Source organism: Gymnoscopelus microlampas (genome assembly GCF_963454915.1).
Source record: "Gymnoscopelus microlampas genome assembly, chromosome: 10".
Taxonomy (NCBI): Eukaryota; Metazoa; Chordata; class Actinopteri; order Myctophiformes; family Myctophidae; genus Gymnoscopelus; species Gymnoscopelus microlampas.
In genome coordinates, this window is record NC_139947.1 from 15,851,179 (window position 1) to 15,873,664 (window position 22,486).

The following is a 22,486-nucleotide window of genomic DNA, read 5'->3' on the forward strand; positions in this document are numbered from 1 at the left end:
CGTGTGCGTGTGCGTGTGCGTGTGCGTGTGCGTGTGCGTGTGCGTGTGCGTGTGTGTGTGTGTGTGCACGTGCGCGTGGGTGCAGTGTATATCGGGTCAGAACCAGGCCAGCAGCTCCTTCGAGAGCCGTGTGGTGGTGGTGTGTGAGAAGATGATGAGTCGGGCCTGCTGGGCCAAGTCCAAACATCTCATCCACTCCAAGACCTTCCGAGGAATGACCCTGCTTCACCTGGCTGCAGGCCAGGGCTACGCCACACTCATCCAGACTCTCATCAAGTGGCGGTGAGGAAGCCAGGGGTGCAACAGTTAATCAAAGTAATCGATCTGATCGATTATGCAAAATAATTGATCATTTCATGAGATAATCGATGAGTCTGTCCCTATTTTAGGAATGTCATTATAGGCGAAAAGTTACAATTTAAACAATAGTGAAAATAGCAAGCTCACGACGGGTCACGATGCGATGCGTTGTGACAAAAACGTGACGCTTCGCAGAGGGTGTCGCTTACTGGCGCTGCTAATTACATACACCACGGAGACCAGACTACATTCACTTCCATTTTTTTGCAGACGCTGTCGGCGAGTGGCAGTGGCGAGCTCAGAACATTGTGATACACAGTGTGACGCGTTGTTGACACTTGTCACGCAAAGCATAAACTGACCTTAAGATGTCTTTATGCAGTACTTTAAAGCCTGACTCATACTTTGTTGTCGCATGGCATAAAAAATAGTTGACCTACAACCTCACAATGTGTCGTGGATGCGACGCATTGTTTAGGCTTAATGTGTATCCTTGAGACCTTCCATTCACACTGAGGAAGAGATAAAGATTCCCAGACCATTCTGTCATACTAATTGTGGTCTATTTCCCCACCCAGCACCAAGCATGCTGACAGCATTGACCTGGAGCTGGAGGTGGACCCTCTCAACGTGGACCACTTCTCCTGCACACCTCTGGTAAGTGGAAATGTGAAAATCTGTAGACGCTCAACCTTTTTAGTTTCAGGCAACCCATTTTGATATGCATTAGGCCACGGACCCTCATTTGATAAAGGTTTTATCTACACTGTAAAATCATTTTTTTTTTATCTTAGTAAATGAGTCTACATTTCATACATTTGAAGTTGTGAAATGGGACATTCTGCATAATGAGTACTTTCTACTTTTGGTACTTTAACACTTTAAAACATTTTGAGACCAATACTTTTTTTTTCACTCAAGTACATTTTTTTATTCCGGACTTTTACTTGTAACAAAGTATTTCTACTGTTGCAGTATTGATACTTTTACTTTTTACATTGTGAGCACTTTTTCCACCACTTGTTGGCTGACCTCGCCGACCGCCGCTTTCTCTCTAACAGATGTGGGCGTGTGCGCTGGGTCACCTGGAGGCGGCAGTCGTCCTGTACAAATGGGACCGCCGCGCGCTGGCCATCCCCGACTCCCTGGGCCGCCTGCCCCTCTCCATCGCCCGGTCCCGCGGCCACACCAAGCTGGCCGAGTGTCTGGAGCAGCTGCAGAGGGAAGAGCAGCAGACGCCCGCCCCTCTGCCGCCCGCGAGCCGCATGTCCTTCTCCCCCGCCCCCGATGCCACCGCCGCCACGGACAACTGGATGGTCCAATGGGCCAACGACAGCGCCGTCGCAGCCGGCGGGAAGAAAGGCGGCTCGGCCTCCACCACCTCCTCCTCCACCACCTCCACCACCAGCGCCACCAGCCTCAACCCAGGTCAGTCTGGACACCAGAGTGTAGAACAGCTTCAGCGCTACAGGGCGGGTCATGGAAGTGCACTATAAACCAGTTAACCCATTCAATCCCGGAACGCATCTGTGTCATTTTTTTTATTTCTTTGGCTGTTCAAAAATAGCAGATACACACGCTCATAGCACTGAGAAGGCCCAGATCAGAGCCCTCCAACTACTACAGCAGCGAGTGCCAGAGAGACCTGCCGCAGGCCAAGAAACACAAACCCAACCCGGAACTGTTTCAGGCCCGGCCCGACAAGGCCATGTCATAGCTATGAGCTTGTATATCTGTCATTTTTAATAGCCAAAAGTATAAAATAATGGTTATGGCTCAAATCTAAAATGACTCTGATGCGTTCCCGGATTCAAAGGGTTAAAGGTAGTGTCAAGTGATTTTTCTTTGTTATAATGACTGTTATATAGCTCTATATTCTGATAGAAATCATTGACACAGAGTGTTTGCTCCCCATCTCTCCAGCTCGTTAGTAAACTGAAAATACCTTTTCAGGTCGAGATACAAATTTGATCATATCAAAACTCATACAGGATGAGAATGAAAGTGATGATTAGCAGGCAAAACTGGAATCGTTGATAAATCATCTCTGTGGGGTTCTCTCTCCTGATCATTTTTGTTATTATACGTTGTGTAAAATGATTGATTTCTTTATTAAGTAGCTGTGTATTCAGTGGAATAATGAACAGCAAGGCAGTCATTATTGATAAATACACCTCTTCAGGATGACTCGAGACCACTCCACTCCGGGGATATATTTCTCAATAATGACCACCTCGCTGTTCATTATCCCTTATATGTGAGTGAAAGAGTTAAAGATGAGTCACATTTTATTGAATACTTCCAGGAGAAATCAAACCAACATCAGGAACTTCAACCTGCATGTAATTTTCCTACTCTTTTATAGCATTTAAGTAGGCACAGGGGGCACCAATGGTCACACTTGGTCACACATATCTTTGAAAATTCATTTATAGGCAAAAATGGTCCGAAATTGTTGTTCAAGAATAGCAAAAGAAATAGTAAATCTACAAACTCACGAAGCAATGCAACGAATCGCATCATTCGTGCTTAAGTACACGCACAACCTCACTCGAAACCTTGACACTTTGATGAAATCCTGTTTCAGCATGTAGTAGTATTTGAACATTATATTCACTTCACATGCTGAGTGAGCTCGCACTAATTCTAAAAAGTTGAACACGGCAAATCAAACCAATCATATATCATTCATATTAATCAAACCAATAGTCATAAAATCCATATTTCATATTTCCCCTTACAGGGGCTTAGGAATTCTTAAGTCAGCACAATAGCACTTCTAAAGGCTAATTTATACTTCGTCACACGTCTCCTTCGACAAAAATGTCACTCGACAAAAATGACCTATATTTCAACTCGGGAAAAAGTGCCTTTCGCCACTTTTTTTCTGTTGAAACTCTGTTGAGCGAACAGCAAAGTGTAATTTAGCCTTTACAGTGGCCAAGGAGTCTATGACCCCCAAAAATCTCCCGTTGTTTGTCGTTTTGCGCACTCATCATTCATTCTCGTTTTCCTTGCAGACTTGAGAAGGCCCAGATCAGAGCCCTCCAACTACTACAGCAGCGAGTGCCAGAGAGACCTGCCGCAGGCCAAGAAACACAAACCCAACCCGGAACTGTTTCAGGCCCGGCCCGACAAGGCCATGTCGGTCCCTCTGAATCTAGAGCAGCAGCAGCTCCACAAGCTGTCCACCAGCCCCAAGAGCATGTCTTCGGAAGGCCTCAGCCCGGACAAGGGCCTCTCTGGAGGGGGGGCCAGCACAGGGGGGGCGGCCAGATGGAGCTCAAGGGAGACTTTCTCTGCCAGCGGTGGCTCTGGTAGGAAAGGGTCAGGCGGCGTCGGCGGCGCCGCCAGCAGTCTGGGGAAGGAGAAGCTGGCTAATCGGCTACGACAGCGAGAGCAGCTGGGCATGCTGGTGATGGCAGACAGAGAGATGGTGGACACCGACCTGCTCTCCTACCGAGAAGATCTGGAGAACCAGGACTGTCTCACGCAGATGGACGACTTGCAGGTGAGAGAAGGAACTTGTCTTTTGTCTCATTAACCACTTAAACCCCAGGATCCATGTTCTGAGGGAAAACTTTTGCAGAAAATAGCAAGCTTACAATGCGTCGTGTGCGACACGTTGTAACCTTGTCGATCTGCTATTTTCTGAGAAGATATTTAATGTAGAGCGAAAAAAGAAAGTACGCTTTCATGTCCTAACCAAGATTTGAACTCCGGTCTCCCACACAAGTGCTGACATTTTTATTTTACAACTGAGCTAATAGAACCTGCCTACTCACTCTGGGAGAAATTCAGGCAGAACCATTTTTAACCAGTGTGTTCCGACAAGCCCTCAGGACCTACAGTAAAGGGCTATGGTATGGATTGGAACTAATACAATGGAACTAATACAACTACTGCAGTTTTAACCTACTCTGCCATACAGATTGGTAAAAAAAAAAAAAAAAAGGTGATAGTGTAGCTTTAAGCTTAACCACTTAAATAAGCTCTCGAGCTTTTTTATTGTTTTGACACATTATGTACAAATATATGCTCATGTTTACGCATTTTTGTCAATTAAAAACATCAGCCAATGGTGCCTGTGTTCATAGAACTAGAGATACAATGCGTAGCTATCGTTATATCAGTTATAGTTTTGAATTTAATTATCTTTTCCGCTCTGGAAATGTGTCCTGATTCCTCATCTTGATTGACGCAACTGAGACTATAACATTCAGTAGAGTGCATACTGGCGCCAACCGGTTTTTGGTTTTGGGGCCGGTCAACGTGGCTGATAAGATTCAATTTCATTGGCCAAATGTGAAATTGAATGTTAATGTAAATTAATGTAATACACTTCATGTGCGTGTTTGCAGATACGTGTGTGTGTGTGTGTGTGTGTGTGTGTGTGTGTGTGTGTGTGTGTGTGTGTGTGTGTGTGTGTGTGTGTGTGTGTGTGTGTGTGTGTGTGTGTGTGTGTGTGTGTGTGTGTGTGTGTGTGTGTGTGCGCGCACGGTGCACCACCCAACCGATCGCTACACTTTGTTGCTGTAGCGCAGCGCTTCTTTCCACCACTTTTATCAAAGAATCACTGCTCTTGCGTTTATAGTTTCCTGAAGCATAATTTATCTACTCCATCATGCCGGTGTGACGCTTGCCAAAAAGAACAGAAAGTAGGCGATTGATATATCTACAAGCTATCAGTAGATCTACACGATTGCACCACATCGTGTGTGGTGTAGGCTTGTAGATCTGCTCTTTTTGGTACACGACACCATCATACTAAAGAGTATAACTAGGCTGGACATGCAAGGCTGCGAGCATGAGAGGCTTTGCATTTCATTCAGCCTTTACATAGTAGCCTACATAAACATGTTATTTTTTGTTACAATCATGTTTACTGTTTCATGATGTCAAGTAGGAAGTCACTTGCCTGCAATGTTTCGGCAACTTCTTCCAATACTTTGCTCCATTTCATTGACAGAGTCACTGTGCTTGCATTGTGTATTGTATCCGCGTTGGTGAGACTTTTACAGATTGTAGAAACTCGTTCATTGCAACGAATGTATTTATGATGTCATTTTGTGACATATCTATGACGGTTGCCCCGTTTCATGTTGGTCAGTTGCAGTTGTGGAAAATGAAAAGTAAAAGTCCATAATTAAAAATGTACTTGAGTAAAAGCACAAATGTTTTGGCATCAAAATATACTTAAAGTACCAAAAGTAAAAGTAGCCTACCCATTATGCAGAATGTCCCATTTCACAGGTTTCAAATGTATAAAAATCTTTTGAAAATAGCTGATCTACAAGCTCACTACGCGCCGCGATGCAACACGTTGTGAGCTTGTAGATCGGCTATTTTCAAATAGCCAAAGTTTAGGGCTGAAGTGGTTAAAATCTTTTGTAATAATAATACAAATCTACAAAGTAACTAAGTAAAGTTTTCTAATAATTGTAGTGGATTAAAAAGTGCAATATTTGACTCTGAGATGTAGTGGAGTAGAATTAAAAGTATAGAACATTGGAAATAATCCAGTTAATTAAAAGTACCTCAAAATTGGCTGTGTTTATTGCGAGGCGCAGGAGGGCAGTAAGCTAGTAGTAGACAGCAGGCTCTCAGAAAGCCACACTGAATGGACCGTATGTTCATAGAAAAACTTCAATTATTATTTTAATGGTTGTGTTACTTTATTTGATATCTAAATAATGATTATAATTAAAGCATTCTTCCAACTGGCCAAGGTGGCTGGCAATATATCTAATGGCCAATTACGGCCAAAACGTTTAAACAACCAATGGCTTTCCAGCTAACGGAAACCTTGTTGCCAACACTATGCAACTGCTAAGATGACATTTCCACCTGAAATATGACTCATTATGTCATTTTTACCAGGAGACAAACATAATCACAATGTTTTGATGGAGGTAACACAAAAAAGCAAAATCACAACATCAAAAGCAGAATCTCAATGAATGGCACAATTTCACTTCTCTACACAGACACTTCCTTGCACATGCACATGCACATGCACATGCACATGCACATGCACATGCACATGCACATGCACATGCACATGCACATGCACATGCACATGCACATGCACACGCACACGCGCACGCGCACGCGCACGCGCATGCGCACGCGCACACACACACACACACACACACACACACACACACACACACACACACACACACACATGCCTAGGCATACCTGGCTTCGCTGTTGACCTCCATCACTGCATAATAAAGTCCCTCCATTGATCCAGGCCTGCAGTCATCCATCTCAGTCTCACCAGGCCAGTGAGCTATGAAGATCTGGATCAGGCCTCTCAATAACATCATTACCACCAGCATTATTCTCTCCATTATCATTAGCGCCAGTCATTTTTCATCCACGCTCACACTGCCAAACATTGCTGCAGCCTTCAGAACAAATAAGAGGCACAATCACCAAATGAACCAGGCTATAGGGAGAGATCCAAACCACACCACATTGACTGAGGCTATATTCACACTGGCCGCCAAAATCTCAATTTGTATCCAGATTGTAATCAGATTATTTTTTGTTACAGGAAAACAAAAATATTATGATTCAGATTTGAAATGTGATTTTAATCGGATTCCTAGTCTGGACACTGAAGCCTAATTTAAGGGGTTTTCACATCAAGCACTATCCCTTTATACTTCATCGTCCTACGGTGTCGCTCACCAAAAATAGCCGATCAGCTATTTTGGCGAGCATAAACATGAAGCATTACTCAGGCCTACGTCGTTACGTCGTTATACCACAACAACCAACGCAGATAGTTTGACAATGCCAGAATGCACAAAATCCGATCCGACGACATTGTGAACAAAAGATCCCGATTTGAAAAACAAATCGGATTTGCCTGCAGTCTGAACGAAAGCCTTTTGGTTCTGTTCTCAGATCAGCGTGGCTGTTTTTCCTCCTGTGCAGGTGAACATGATGACTCTGGCAGAACACATCATAGAGGCCACACCGGAGCGGATCAAACGGGAGAACTTCTCCAACGTGGACACCGTGCCCTTGGACACCAGCGGAGTGAGCAACACCATGAACTGGCTGGCCAACTACCTGGGCGACGTGGAGCAGCTGCCCAGCATCATCCACCTGCGGTGAGGAACGCTTGGTGGAGTCAAACTGAAATGCGCAGCGTTCATTTAACCCGAATCCGGGAAACCATCTGTGTCATTTTAGATTTGAGCTATTAGCACATTGTTTCTCAAAGTGGGGTCCGGGGACCCCCAGGGGTAGCGACGTTTCGGCCTCAGGTCTAAATATGAAGAGAGAACAAAAAAAAACATTGTTTTTCATGGCGTAGTCAGATTGCAGGCCTGTTGATGCGTCTTTCAGAGCACGGTTCTATTTTCTAGTCGATGGGGGACACAGACCACCAAAATACAATGTCTATACGGCACACAGGCATTGACGAGTTCAAACTCGTATTGCTGTGTGTATGTAATTTGTGTTTACACTTGTTTGACTGTTCTACATTCTCTTTTGAGAAGCAGACAGAAGTACATTTTTATTCAAACAGACAAAGCTCTGCACACATCCTGAAACATAATAGGATTGTCTGTGTTCATAGAACCATCTGCACGTATTAGTTGATGACATCTGTGATTTGAATGGCAAAATGATGTATGAGGAGAGCAACGTGGAAAAGTACCCTGTTCTATATGACGCCAAGGTCAAGGTTCAAGTTCAAGAGCTCAGCTTGCCGGTCGGAGGGCAGGGTTGCAGGCGAAACAGAGAGAAGAGAGAGAGAGGGGCTGTGATTCTAACTGGATTGAATCGTTGACATGCATAGCCTTACTGTGATTATGGCAGTAAACCAAGTTTATCTGTTTTTCGCAAAAGTCAGGTTTTGCTTGCAAGTACAGTACTTCCTACAGTTTCTGGCAATCTTGTTACAACTTACCGCTATGTTTTCAAATGTTTATAATACAAAATAAAAACATTGGGCAATAAAACAGTTTAAGGTGCAGTTAAAAACACACCTGCCGAAAATGTTTTTTTTAACTGTGTAGAACGCAAATATTACACGCAATAAAGCAACACAATTTTTATTCGGAACAAGGTTGATTTTTCACATGAACTTTTCACATAAATGTGGCATCTTTGCATTTCCCTGGTGGTCTTTAGGCATGCATAAAAGTTCCATTGTTTTCTTACCCCCCACAGATCTCTGTACAGCGAGCCCCTGACCCCATCCTCCAACCCCAGCCTCAGTCCAGGCGGGTCTCCGCTTAGAGAAGCCCCCCTGGAGAGGTCCGCCCTGCCCTCCCCGGCGGACTGGAGCGAGTTCATCAACGCCTCCAACAGCAAGGTGGAGCGAGACCTGGCCCAGCTGACTCTGTCGGACCCCGAGCAGAGAGAGCTGTACGAGGCCGCCCGCCTGGTACAAACCGCCTTCCGCAAGTACAAGGTACAGGCCCCAGGGCTCGGGTGTGTCACATGACTCGTGTGTGCACCGTCTCCCGCTGTGGGCGAGGTTTACGTTGTGTTAAGATTTAAAGGACGCATCTGAGGGGTTTCACTTTGCATTAATGACGGATGACATGTGACAGCAGGGGGACAATTCCGACTGGTTCATCAGGGTGCGAGCTTCAGAGGTGCAACACAGCCCTCTCTGGGAGATATTCCACAAATGTTCTATCCACGTTCATATATTTTTGTCTCCACCTCTGTCTCTGTTTCTCTCCTTTGTATATACAGTACTGTATGTATATATATATACATGTAGCAACTCTGATTAAAAACTAATCTATTTGTATGATGTGCTAGATGAAGTTCAAAGTCCTCTGGCCCTGTGGTTTCAGCATGGGAACGATGGCTTGAGCGGAGCATGGCCTGCACTGCCCCCCCCCTACACCCCCCACACCCCCGCTCCGATTAAAACCGATTAAGCTCACCTCTTTTTCAATCTCTTTCTCTCTCTCTCTCTCTCTCTCTCTCTCTCTCTCTCTCTCTCCCTGTCTAAGTCACCTGCGTTGGTTCCCGCTGCTGCCTGCCCTTAATTAGCACAACACACACACACTGCCAAGTCCCTCGCTCTGCCCGACCCCCGTGCCTCACCTCGCTACCCCTCCCCCCCTGTGGCTCCTTTTAATGAGTTTCCGTGTATCAAACTGTTCGCTGTCATTCACATCCTCTCTTGTTGTTACCCCTCTGCCGGCTGGCTCTTAGGTGGACGGCTGTCTCTCTCTGTCCCCCCCGTCCCCCCCACCCACCCACCCGGCCCAGGCCGGGAACACAGCCCAAAGCGGAGAGAGAGTCTCACAGCCGCAGTGCAGCAGCAGCTCACCCAACTCGCCCACATGGCCCCATTTGGCCTCCAGCGAGGCCTGGAGTTTACGCGGGGGCCTAAGGGCGGACACCTTCCAGGGGTGTCGTGGGTCATGGGCCAAACAGGAGGGTTTCCGTAAGGGAGACCTGACCAGAGGCTTGTCATGACCTTTGTGGCATGAACAACAGCTCCTATTTGTCACCTCTGACCTCTCCTCACTCTACTCTCCCCCACAGGGGAGGCCACTCCGAGAGCAACAGGAAGTAGCCGCAGCCGTTATTCAACGCTGCTATAAGAAGTACAAACAGGTAGGTTACAGTGGCGTACAGCACATTTTACTCAAGTACTGTGCTATTTTGAGGTATGTTTTACTTTACGTGAGTGTGTCCAATTTTTCAAAACGCTATATATACTTTAGTATACTTTAGTTACTAGATTTGTTATTATAAATACAAAACCCCTACTTAATAATACACTATTTGAAAAGAGCCTCTCAGCACGGAACGTCTTAAAGCATTGTGAGCTTTTAGATCTGTAATTTTCGAAAGAATTTCTAAAAATATCTTCATCTGCATCTACTTTTGGTACTTAAAGTACATTTTGCTTGCTAATACTTTTGTACTTTTACTTAAGTAAAGATGTCAAATACAGGACTTTTACAGAGTAACAGAGTATTTATACATTGTGCTATTGATACTTTTACTTCCACCACTTATTGACAATCAGTAGATATGAATTCTTAGAATTCATGAGTCTAAGTCAGGGGTCTTCAACAGGGGGTCCGGGACCCCTAGGAGGTCCTCAGGGTTACTACAGGGGAGCTGCCAAATCTTTGTGATAGGATATTTTTTTAACATTAACCACTTCAACTCCAGCATCCCATTACTGAGGAGAACTTTAGCCAAAAAAAGCTGATCTACAAGCTCACAACCCCTCGCAGCGCAAGGCGTTGTGAGCTTGTAGATCGGCTATTTTTGGCAAAGAGGTTTAGCGTAGAGGAAAAAAGGAGCAGAGTGAAAGGTCAGGTTTGCTAAGTATTGACGGTTTAAGTGTTTAAATGTCTGAAAATACACATTAACATCAATCTATGGAAAAGTTTAATCTGCAACACAATTTTATACAATATGTAGTGGGGGGTCCCTGCTTCATCTCTCTCTCAGCTAAGGGGTCCTTGGCTTGAAAAAAATGTTGAAGACCCCTGATCTAACTTAACACTCCCTGAAAGTGTTTTAACAATCTTCCTCCAAGCCTAGACTGATCTTATGTTATGCTAGTCCATGATTCACAATCTTTCACTTGTTTCTGTTTACAAGCTAACATGGATAGCCTTGAAGGTAACACCTTTTCAGTGTCCTAGATCCCACTGCCAACAGCCATTATATTTGACCAGACTATACAGTATTGCTATGTCAAAGCAATTTTTTTGTAATACTACTGGCGCGCACACACACACACACACACACACACACACACACACACACACACACACACACACACACACACACACACACACACACACACACACACACACACACATTCATACAGTACTCCTGAGTGTAAAAGTGTGCGTGCATCAGTGTTGCCAGATGGGAAATGTTGAATTGTCGTACCGGAGGCTTAAAATGATCGTATTTGAAAGAAAACTATCGTACACAGCCAAAAAAGATAAACTGGACTGGAAAGACGCGACCGGTGTTTTTAATGCCTCCAAGTACAGATCTAGGGCACACATGGGCAACATAAGGCCCGGGGGCCGGACCCGGCCCTTTGACCATCTCAATCCGGCCCGCCAAGTCATATGCCATATGTTAATGGTTTTGAGACAAATTAATTTAACTTAATAGTAATTAATATTTGCCATTTGAGAACATCTGCATTCCTCCATCCGTATGTACTCAAATGTGTTATGTTTTTAATGTAACAGCAAAACAGTCTGCCGTGAGTCCATATATAATGAATGCAATGTGAATGCAATGTGTTTTATCAGTGACCTATGGAGTGGTGCATATCATATAAGATGAGATACAGCATTGACGTGGATTGTTTTATGTAATCTTTTCATTGTAACCTCATACAGAGTACACCAGAGTGATAAAAAAAGATAATGAAAGATCAACATTTTGTTGATGAACATTCTTGTTGTGAAAGCAAGGACCTTATTCTAAAGTAGTCTGGCATGTCAACCAAATTCATGCAGTTTTAACATCATTCAGCACAATGTGTTTCAAGTTTCAATTCAATTGTACAATGTGTGGCCCTTCACTCATTTTATCGAAGTCACTATGGCCCTCTGGAAATAAATGCTGCCCACCCCTGATCTAGGGTCAGATTTACTGATTTCCTGACTTATTTTGAAAAGCCAAATCGGATCCCCAATCAGCAGCCAGGGAATTTTGTCAATTGTCAATTTTTCGGTGATTTGGCGAAATGATTTGGGCATTTTTGGAGTTATTGATTGTACAGAGGGTAAAATGATCGTGCAAATACCATAATTATCGTACATCTGGCAACACTGGCGTGCGTACGTGCGTGCCTGTGTGTGTTTGTGTGTATATTCCCGTGCCTGTGAGGGTGACCCGCTGTTTCGCTCTCTCTCTCCTCGGCAGTATGCACTTTATAAGAAGATGACGCAGGCCGCCATCCTTATCCAGAGTAAGTTCCGTAGCTACCATGAGCAGAAGAAGTTCCAGCAGAGCAGAAGGGCAGCCGTGCTGATCCAGCAATACTACCGCAGCTACAAGGAGTTTGGCAGGCTGAAACCTCACCGCCACGGGGCTACTGCTGCCCTGGTGCAACACACACTGAGGTATAGACACACAGCGGGAACACTGCACTGTTCAGAACAAAAAAAGAAACTGCTAAAGACAGCAAAGATGTTTTGCACTGAAAGAAGTTGTACTGTTTAACCCAGAGGTTCCCAAACTTTTTCATGTTAGACCACAGAGCCCCAATTTGGAGGATTTAGTCTTATCCCACTTAAATCCTACGTGTATGCTTAGTTAGTCCCACAGGGCTCTATTTGAGGGTCTGCTCTTTTTTATGCCTCTAAACCAAATATCTTCGCTGAAAATAGGAGATCAGATCGGCAATGTTCACCCCAGAATAGCGCGCGCGTGTGTGCGTGCGTGTCCAAAACGACTTCCGCAATCCTCTGGACAAATCAGTGTCAATTTTTTTTGTGCCACAGAAGTACCTCCACTATTATGGTTCACAAACGTTTTGTACTTTTGGAAATACTGAACTTAAATTTGAAATGTTAGTAAATGGGTATCTGGAGTCATACGTCATAGATATGAGATGTGTCATAGATCAGTGGTTCTCAACCTGTGGGTCGGGACCCCCAGGGGGGTCCCCACATGATTTCTGGGGGGTCTCTAGATGACAGTGAAGTAACAATCTAAGGACTTTTAAGATATTTTTAATACCTAAAAAAAAGGAAAGAAAAGAAAAAGACTGTTACTGAATCAAAAGTAATCAATAAACTGAAAATAGATGATCTACATACAAGCTTCTTTTATTTTATTGCTATTTTCGCAATATTTATCTGTGGAACCAAGTAAAACAAAATTGAATGCCTCAAATGCCTGAACTCCTACAATTCCAAGTGCTTGTCAGGTTGGGGGGTCTCCAGATCAAATATGATTATTTTGGGGGGTCACGGCCTGAAAAGGTTGAGAACATTAGGCTTTCATGGGCTTTTCAATCCTATTTAGTTGACCTTGTAAACTGTACTTTCATGTGCTTTTTTTCCCGCAAATTTCTAAATAAAGTATTCAATCAGTCAAACCACTGTCATAGATGACCATCATCATAGATGGCTGACATCACAGGCTGGTCACATGATGTCCAAGATTCGAGCCATAACTCTCTTGTGTGGATCCTCAGATCATGATTATTGTTAGGTTTGAAGATAAAAAAAAAAGTCTTAATATTCAATCAATGACCAAACTATTGCTATAAAATCAAAACAGACAACAATGTATTTCCTTGCTCCAACTGCCACAAAATGTAATATTTATTTTGCTGGGCATGCCCCATAACCCACTCAAGGACCCTTAGTGGTCCCTGCAGGAGCCCAGTTTGAAAACCGCTGATTCTATCCAAAATCCAGAGCCCCAATGAAGGCTGTAGTGTCCTGTACACAAGTAACCCACCTGTGTGTACCAATTTAAATCCCACTACAACATGAAAAGACCACGCCGGCCAGGATGCTGAAATACTGTTCTCCGTCTTTTCTGTTTCAGAAGCACTCTGCTCACTAAGAGGCAGGATCAAGCTGCAAGGAAGATTATGAGATTTCTACGTCGCTGTCGCCACAGGTAGACACACACACACACACACACACACACACACACACACACACACACACACACACACACACACACAGTCACACAGTCACACACGCACACGTACACGGACACGGACACGCACAATTGCACACGCACACGCACACGCACACACGCGTACACACAGGGTTTGTTTAAAAAACAAAAAAACAGAGGGGGTCACTTAAGCCCTACATAATACTTTGTTGTACAACAAATTGCCAAAATAGCAGATCTACAGTACAATGTAGTAGCACACAATGTGTCACATCGAGATGCATTGTGTGCTTGTACTGTGGACGCCAGGGTTAATGTGGTTAACATACTTTTTTATTGTTAAAGTGTGATATTATCAACCGTAAATACTGGTATCAAACAGAGAGTCTACAGTACATTTCCCAAAAGGAAATGCATGTATTTAATTAACTTCTACCAGAAGCAGGGACCGGCCATAACAATTTGTGACCAAGTGGGATATCAAAAGCAGAGGCAATTCCCCCGATCCCCCCACCCAATTGAACCCTGCATACGAATGCTTGCATGCACGCACGCACACACGCACACACACACGCACACACACACGCACACACGCACACACACACACACACACACACACACACACACACACACACACACACACACACACACACACACACACACACACACACACACACACACACACACACACACACACACACTAGCCATGCTCCTACAGTACTTCATATTGTACTTACAATTGAATTGCATTAACTGCCAATGTTGGTAAATGGTCTTAGAAAGTAGAGATACTCATATCGTTAAACATCTTTCCCTTCATAACTGTCTTCCTTTTAACTGTTTGTTATTAAATTCTGTGAGATGAAAGGCTTGGACGGGTCACGACTGCAGACCCCCCCCCCCCCTTCTCTCCTGTCTATATTTAGCCCCTATGTGTCCTCGACCCCCCCCCCCCCCCCACAGTGCCTACCATGTGCTAATAGCTGTCTGGTATTGTTTTGCTGTTTATGCCAAAGCCCATTGGTGGACCATAGACTGTTCAAGCGGGTGAGTGCAGCCTCAGCAACTCACCATCGTGCTTCTCTCTCTCTCTCTCTCTCTCTCTCTCTCTCTCTCTCTCTCTCTCTCTCTCTCTCTCTCTCTCTCTCTCTCTCTCTCTCTCTCTCTCTCTTTCTCTCTTTTCCGTCTCCTCTCCATCACTGTTGCTTGATGCCTGCTTGCATGATGGCTGCCGACTGGAGCCACAGGGTGGATTGAGGCGCTCCGATTTAGAGCAGAACTTAATCTTTAATAACTAACTAACCACTGCTTATGAATGACAACATGACTGCCACACTTAACAGGCTCTCTTCTCTCCCTCTCTCTGTTGCTCTTTCTGTTAGCTCTCTCTCTCTGTCTGCCTCTCTCTGTCTCTCTCTCATTCTCTCTCATTCTCTCTCTCTCTCTCTCTCTCTCTCTCTCTCTCTCTCTCTCTCTCTCTCTCTCTCTCTCTCTATTTCTCTCTCTGTCCTCAGAAATGATTTTCAGTTTCATTTCTGTTTTTTGGTTTTGGTTTTTGTTTGTTTTGTGTGAGTATGAAGATGCCAATTCAAGAGAACTGCAGACGGTTCTTTGTGTCATATGTTTTTATTCTGTTGCATGACAAGTGGTGACGAACTCGGGCCTTGCTGTTCTACTCTTCAGGCATGCTATGGGCCGGCTGCTGTCCGTATATCTGTCTGACCGGCTGGCTGTGTGTCCTGTTTCTAGCCACTCAACAGACTGGGATGGGGGACTGGTTTCCCTTGTGTGCTATCAAACGATTGATAGTGTGGTGGATGTTAGGCGAGGCTTCGCTGAGATCCGGACGCACTGTAAACACACTCACTGGTTCAACCATGTGTCGCCATCGAAACATAAACCATAGAAGTGATGCAGGTTTTTAGAAACCGTGTTCAGAACGGCGTGGCCAGCAATTATAGCACATTTTTCCTTATTTGAACAAGTTCTGGAACTCAAGTGTTGTATCTTTATGTTGTTGCTGTTGACTTTCATATTATTTCCCCTGCTACTCTAAATGTAACCTCGTTCCCAGTCTTTTCTCAAGGAGAAAAGCCTGGTAAAGAACTACGGTTGAAAGTGTCTACATGGCAGGATCTGAACAGCGGCAACGTAACTTCCTTGGGCGGTACTTCCTGTACTTCCGCTTAGACCCTCTCAGTAGCACTTCTAAATGCATCCATATGATCGGGGTGGTTATTACGCTGAAACCAATATAGGTTACTGTGCTTTCGGGGCAGTTTGGGACGGTTCCTGCACCTCTGCCGTCTGACGGCAGGCAGGTTCGTCTCGGAGACTGCAATCTAGGTTACAGTGCCGTGATAGCATGTAGGTCACCATCGAAAAGCAAGCAATAGAAGACCCCCCCCCCCCCCCCCCCCCCCCTTGCCTCCCTCCGCTGGGAGCGTGGAGCGGAGCTGCAATGGATTCACACCTCCAGGGAACACGAAAAGGAAGCAGCACACAGCCATACAGATGAACACACACACACACACACACACACACACACACACACACACACACACACACACACACACACACACACACACACACACACACACACACACACACACACACACACACACACACTGTACTGTACTGACTGTGCAAGCCATTCACCCTCTCTCTCTCTCTCTGTCTCTCTGTCTCTCTCTGTCTGTCTGTGTGTGTGTCTCTCTCTCTCTGTCTCTCTCTCTCTCTCTCTCTCTCTCTCTCTCTCTCTCTCTCTCTCTCTCTCTCTCTCTCTCTCTCTCTCTCTCTCTCTCTCTCTCTCTCTCTCTCTCTCTCTCTCTCTCTCTCTCTCTCTCACACACACACATCCACACACAATATGTCATGACAGTATTTACCTACTGGGTAGTATGGTTCCGTCCTCCATCACACATATATATATATTACAATCAATTCACAGGAAACAGTACCGTTTACTCGGCATTGCAGGCAGGCAGACTGCATTTGGCTCAAGCTTCGTTTGGAATCCTTTCTCTGTTCTAAAAGCTTGCCAAACCAGGCCCAATTTGGTCTTCATTTTCTTTTGTAGAGTGCCAAACAATGCATATTATATGCCGTTGAACATTGCAGATGGATAATCCAGCTATAAACCTCCCCTCCAGCCTAGAGCGGTGTGTCAGCCAAACAAATATGCGCTGAATGTCTTGGGAACAGGCCTATTTTCCTTTCCGCTGGTTGAACGTGGCGAGAGCGGCATAAGTACCCATCGCAAACTTTTAGCAGTCTTTTCTTTTGAGGCATTATAGATGGCACCATTTCGCAACAATGCAGTTGTTTTTATTTGCAATAGGATTTCACAGAACATTGTATTGGTGGAATGTAGCTGTTATCAGCTTAATAACCTACTTACTGTATAATGCAGTTGGTAGTTGGCACTGTCTTCAAATTGATTACGCTGATCAGTGAGCCGTGTATGAACATTAACTATCTTACTTACTTCATCTATCAGTGTGGTAGAGTTCTAATAAACCTTGACAAAACATTTTCTTCGCAGGCCAGCTCACGTTCCTGATAACCTGAGCTGTCTTGATTGGCTCCCATCACCTGCTGATGTTGAATGGTGCTGATGCTGGCGTCGTCGCGGCGACGAGCTTGTCGGTGTTGTTGTCTTGTTTGTTTGTTTATTGGTCGTCCGAGGGAAGCGCCTTCCGTACTCACGTCACACCTTGTCTTTCTGTGTTTCAGAGTCAAAGAATTGAAAAGGGCCAGGGCACATGAGACCCCTCCGAAGAGCCCCCTTGCAATGTGACATCACTCTCCTCCTGACTCCTCCTCCTTTTTCTTTTTTCCGTTTGTACCCGAGACATTTTACAAGAGAATTGAGAAAAAAATGGGGAAAAAATAAAATAAAAAGAACAACGACAAAACGTCAATGAAAACACTGCGATGATGATTCGTCCTCCGGCGGTGTTACTGGTTCTATTGTTACATGTACAACAGCATTTTTCTTCACGTTATCCTTTCTTCCCACTGACTTGATTTCAGTTGGAGAGTTTGGCAACTATGGGATGATAAACAATGGGGGCGGGGCGGGTTTGGGGGGGTTTGGGGCGGAAGGGGGATGCAGGACATTGGCTTCATGGCATTTTTTGCACTTTTTCATGGACCGCTTTGTGTTTTTTGTGGCGTACGGTTAGGCGTCGCGTCTGGGAGGTTTTGGAAGGGAAGAAAGAGAGTGCGCATGGGACCCGTCCCACCCAGAGGATCTCACGAGGCAGACAGACGGACGGACAGACAGAGGACGTCAGAAGATAGAGGAACCATACAGAAACACTTTGGGCTCTTAAAAAACCACATGAACCCTAGCGTCCCTATTCTGGGCGAACATTCGCCGGAAATAGCAGATCTACAAGCTCATAATGCATTATGGAGCTTGTAGATTTACCATTTAGAGAGGAAATAAGAAGGAGAGGACCAAGTATAGAGCCCTGGGGGACCCCGGTCAACTAAGTACTACTGTAGGGTTTAAGTGGTTTTAATTGTATTTCATACGTTTTTTGTTTTTTTACGTGACTAATTGATTCATGTTTAGAGGGAAATCTTTACCAAATATCGGTAATCCACTGATCCATAATTGCACACATCCCAACTTGTGTCCACCTGCCACAGACGAGTGCAACGATTCTTCTGTCCCACGGCTCCGCCCCCGCCAGGCTGTCCAAATGGGCGGAGCTACGTATGAATGTAGGCAGGGTTCGACTTAAGCAGAAACAGGCGGACTGCCTCTTTTTCTTTTTCGCTGGCATTTCTTAGGATATGTTATTTACCATTTGTATTCTTACTTTATTACTTGAATTTCTTACAAACATATATATAGAAATAGTTGAAACCCGTATCTTCAGAATTCTGTGCTGTTAAATTTCACCACAGCAAAAAACTAAAACAAACACATGACGACTCTTGCCAAAACTCTTCGCCTGTGTGCTTATAGATCAGTCTGTCAGCCTCTCTTCAGATTTTTCAACTTTCTTTTGGTTTGTTTCTTGTTTAGTGCCCCCCACCCCCACCCCAAGTCACACCCTCTAATGAATTAACGTATCACCACATCGTCCTCTGTCCTTTAAAAAAATGTATAGTTCATTTTCGTTTTGTTAAATTTTTCGATCATTTCATTCGATTGCTCCTCTGGAACCTACCTAGGGGGGGAAAAGTTGCCTCTTTTTGTGTTGTATTGATTATTGATTACGGTCATGAAGGTTATTGCTGTTCTTTTTAAACGAACTTCAGAGCCTCTGAGGGCTTTTGAGGACGATCACATACATTGCCTTGACGTCTTAGAGATTCTTTGAGGGGTCACTAAGCTAGTCCCAAAATAGGGGTTTGACAAATCCATATTTTTGACAATTGAGCGGTTTCTGTATATAAAGAAGGCTGAAAGTACGTGGGAGAAAAAAAAACATTTACCCAAAGGGGATTGTATTTTAGAAATATATTATTTTATTCATTAAAAAGGGGTCAAAAACAGGTACAAGACAAAAACAGAATATTTGTATAGTTTTGTTTGAATGCCTAAGAAGTATGGTTGTATTGTTTGTATATAGTGTAAATACCTGGGATTAAAATGAGCTATGTGCATGAAAAACATGAACAGAGTCAAAAGAGAAAAACAACAACAAAACAGTAGTGGCTATGCTCTGTAAAATGATTAAAACTATTTCACTATAAGAGTATTTTATTTTATTTTGATTGTTCTTGAGAAGAACATTTTGCTAAAGCATGAACTTATTGCAATATGAAAAAATTACAAAAAAACAAACAAACAAACCAACATACTGTAGAGTTAGGACAAATCTGCAAAATTATCTTTAAAAAAAAAAACTAGTATGGTTATGTTTACATTTTTCTTTTGGGCTACCAAGAATCTTTTGCCAATGGTGCCAAGTAATGTGAATGCTACTACTGCTTAACAAGAGAACTTAAGTTAATTTTTTTTGCAGAACAGATAATCATACAGTGGAAATTTCACACTAGCATTGAAGACCATTTCGCCTGATTTGTACTTGGTGACCTGTCATGTCGTGCATCGAAAACAACAAATTGACAAGCTCACAGCGTTGCGCGGTGCGACGCGCTGTGAGCTTGTAGACTGGCTATTTTCGGTGTGCGACACCAGCGGTAACTAATTACGAATGGGCCTTTAGATCACAGTTGGCCGAGGATCACACAACACGTTGCAGAGAGGGAAATATTTATATAACAAACAAAACGGAAACAAAAACCAAACATTGAAGTCTCTTCATGTCTACTACATTCTCATAGAGAACCCGGAACATTCTTGCCATCACTGAATTTGTGCTTTATTTTATGACTTGACTGAAAATGGAATGTGTCAATGAGACAGTTTTGTATGATTTTTCAAAGATTGTAAATGGCAGCCTTGCCCATGGTGACCCCATAAAACTCTTTAAAAGGTCTTTGCCCTTGGTTATGAAATGTAGGAGCAGACCAAACAGATCAATTTGCTTCTTCCAGCAAGCATTGGATTTAGTGCTTGTTATTATTTATTTTTATTGGGTTTGGTTTTACTTTACTAAACTCCTTACGTCCATTTCCTAACACGGTATGGACCAATAGCAAACTCCCTGCATGGTCAAGGCTGTCAGGGTCTGTAAGGACCTGGTAATCCATGTAAAAAAAAAAAGAATGGGCAGCGTACATGAGTGACAGCTAAATTAAACATTCTCAAAAGGAAGTTTTCAAACAATCTAGCGGGTAATTCAGACTGCTGCGGGTTTTTTTCTCCGCAACATTATAATGCTTATTTTATGCTCCATTGTACGCCGGTTTATAAATTAGGCTTAAAGCGGTTTCATCTCATTGCCAATCTTTGGTCTGAACTATAGGATTAAGGTGCTAAAATGATTTTGTCCAAAGGGAACGTATAGAACTTGTCACTCTTGTCAGGATCAGTGAGCCAAAGTTCAGTAAGTGGGTTAAATCATGTAAATGTATGGAATAGTGCACTTATTATTTACTCCTGAGGAGTAAATAATATCTGGACCAAAAGATGCTTTGAAAGGGTGAAAGCAGTTTGAATGAGAATGCACATGTTAGCCACTTATCTACACGTGCCTGTTGGGTGCAAATTAATATAACAGAACAATGACAAAGTGTATTTTCTATCCAAGTAATGACATTTAATCATTCAGCCAAGGTGCAAGTGACACTGAATAACTTGTTTTGCTATTTTGTTTTTTACACAATTATTGTCATGTATGCTTTATGTATTGTCATTTATTTATTTTGTTTTTCTCAAATTCATTACTGTACTGTAATGTACGTACGTTATCAATGGACGGACTCCTTTTTTTTTTTACACCGACCTGACATGTGTAACTTTATTTCTTGAGTGTTTATGTAGGAAGTGCCTAATCATAATCCAAATCGCACAAACCCAGTGTCAGAATTCATGTGAGATACCTGCATTTTTAAATGTTTGAGTTGTTATAACAAAAAGAAATAACAGTGGTCATATGAATTCACACTTCTGCATCCAGGACATACCATTGCTATCACCTTTGTCACTCACCCAAAGTCACAATATGGTGTTCCCCGTTCAAACCAGTATAATAACCACAGCATTCCAGCTTGTCGACATGCTTCTTTCCTTTTCCTCTCTTTTTATTATTTCAGTATTTCTTTTGCTCTCTTTTCTACCTGGAACTGCTTGTTAAAACCACAAGAATTAGAAGTGCCACTACTGGAGTTTGTTGCCTGGCATTCATCCTCTAGACTGTGGTTAGAATGCATAGCTGATGCAGTGCTAAGGCAAAAGGGGAGAGAGGTTTTATTATGCTTGCATGGGTAAAATAGTTAACTGGGTGACAGAACTGCACCTAAAGCATGCTTATTTTTCCTAGAATCGGTAGTCAGATAGTTAAAAGACTTACTGTTCTGTAAAACGAAGAACGCCTAGTTTGACGTGTCACAGAACTCAGAAAGAGGGAGGGCATGTTGGGGCCCCGCAGGGCAGAAACCCCACAAATAGAGACAATGATCCAGTTAAGCAGTATTGACTGATGTTTCCATGGCAAAGCACGAGGACAAGATTGTGTTTAGAGCAAGTTTCTACTTTTTAGACTTTTTCAGTTCTTGTTTTTTTCGTTGGTTCATTTGGATTCAATAAGTGTGCTCCCAAGTTCAAACGCAAGGACAGGAGACAGTACTCAGTAAAAAAAACTAAAGTTACGAATGGAATGAAACTAATGAATTCTGGATGCACACCAGAGACAGGTTTGTTTTTTAACACCTGGACATGACTTATGCGCATGTGCGTGGTGAATATCCAGGCATTAAAACCCTGTCTCTGCCGGTCAGAAAGAATGAAATACTGTAGAACAGTACTATAGAGCAAGTATTTGACTAGGCGACTCACGTTAAGGGACACAAACAAACACAGGCACAACACACAGCGCGTCAGCACACATGCAGACATGTTAAAGTATAGTTAATCAGTCAGTTTCATTTGTAGGCCCTAAACTGAGCAGCAGAAAGGTCACATGTTCTTTACCTG

General features: G+C 43.6%; 1 protein-coding gene across 1 annotated transcript in view; it reads left to right on the forward strand.

Annotated features, from left to right (window-relative positions):
* camta1a (calmodulin binding transcription activator 1a) overlaps positions 1-17,691 on the forward strand; it is a gene marked incomplete at both ends in the record, with an annotated part of 205,597 nt that extends 187,906 nt beyond the window's left edge. Inside the window, 12 exons of the mRNA XM_084069344.1 lie at positions 101-282; positions 879-957; positions 1,362-1,728; positions 3,321-3,811; positions 7,249-7,427; positions 8,539-8,740; positions 9,838-9,909; positions 10,915-10,935; positions 12,208-12,407; positions 13,846-13,920; positions 14,940-14,970; positions 17,659-17,691. Of these exons, the coding sequence (XP_083925470.1) occupies positions 101-282; positions 879-957; positions 1,362-1,728; positions 3,321-3,811; positions 7,249-7,427; positions 8,539-8,740; positions 9,838-9,909; positions 10,915-10,935; positions 12,208-12,407; positions 13,846-13,920; positions 14,940-14,970; positions 17,659-17,691 (1,932 nt within the window). The remainder of the gene's footprint in view (positions 1-100; positions 283-878; positions 958-1,361; positions 1,729-3,320; positions 3,812-7,248; positions 7,428-8,538; positions 8,741-9,837; positions 9,910-10,914; positions 10,936-12,207; positions 12,408-13,845; positions 13,921-14,939; positions 14,971-17,658) is intronic.
* Positions 17,692-22,486: the final 4,795 nt, after the last annotated feature.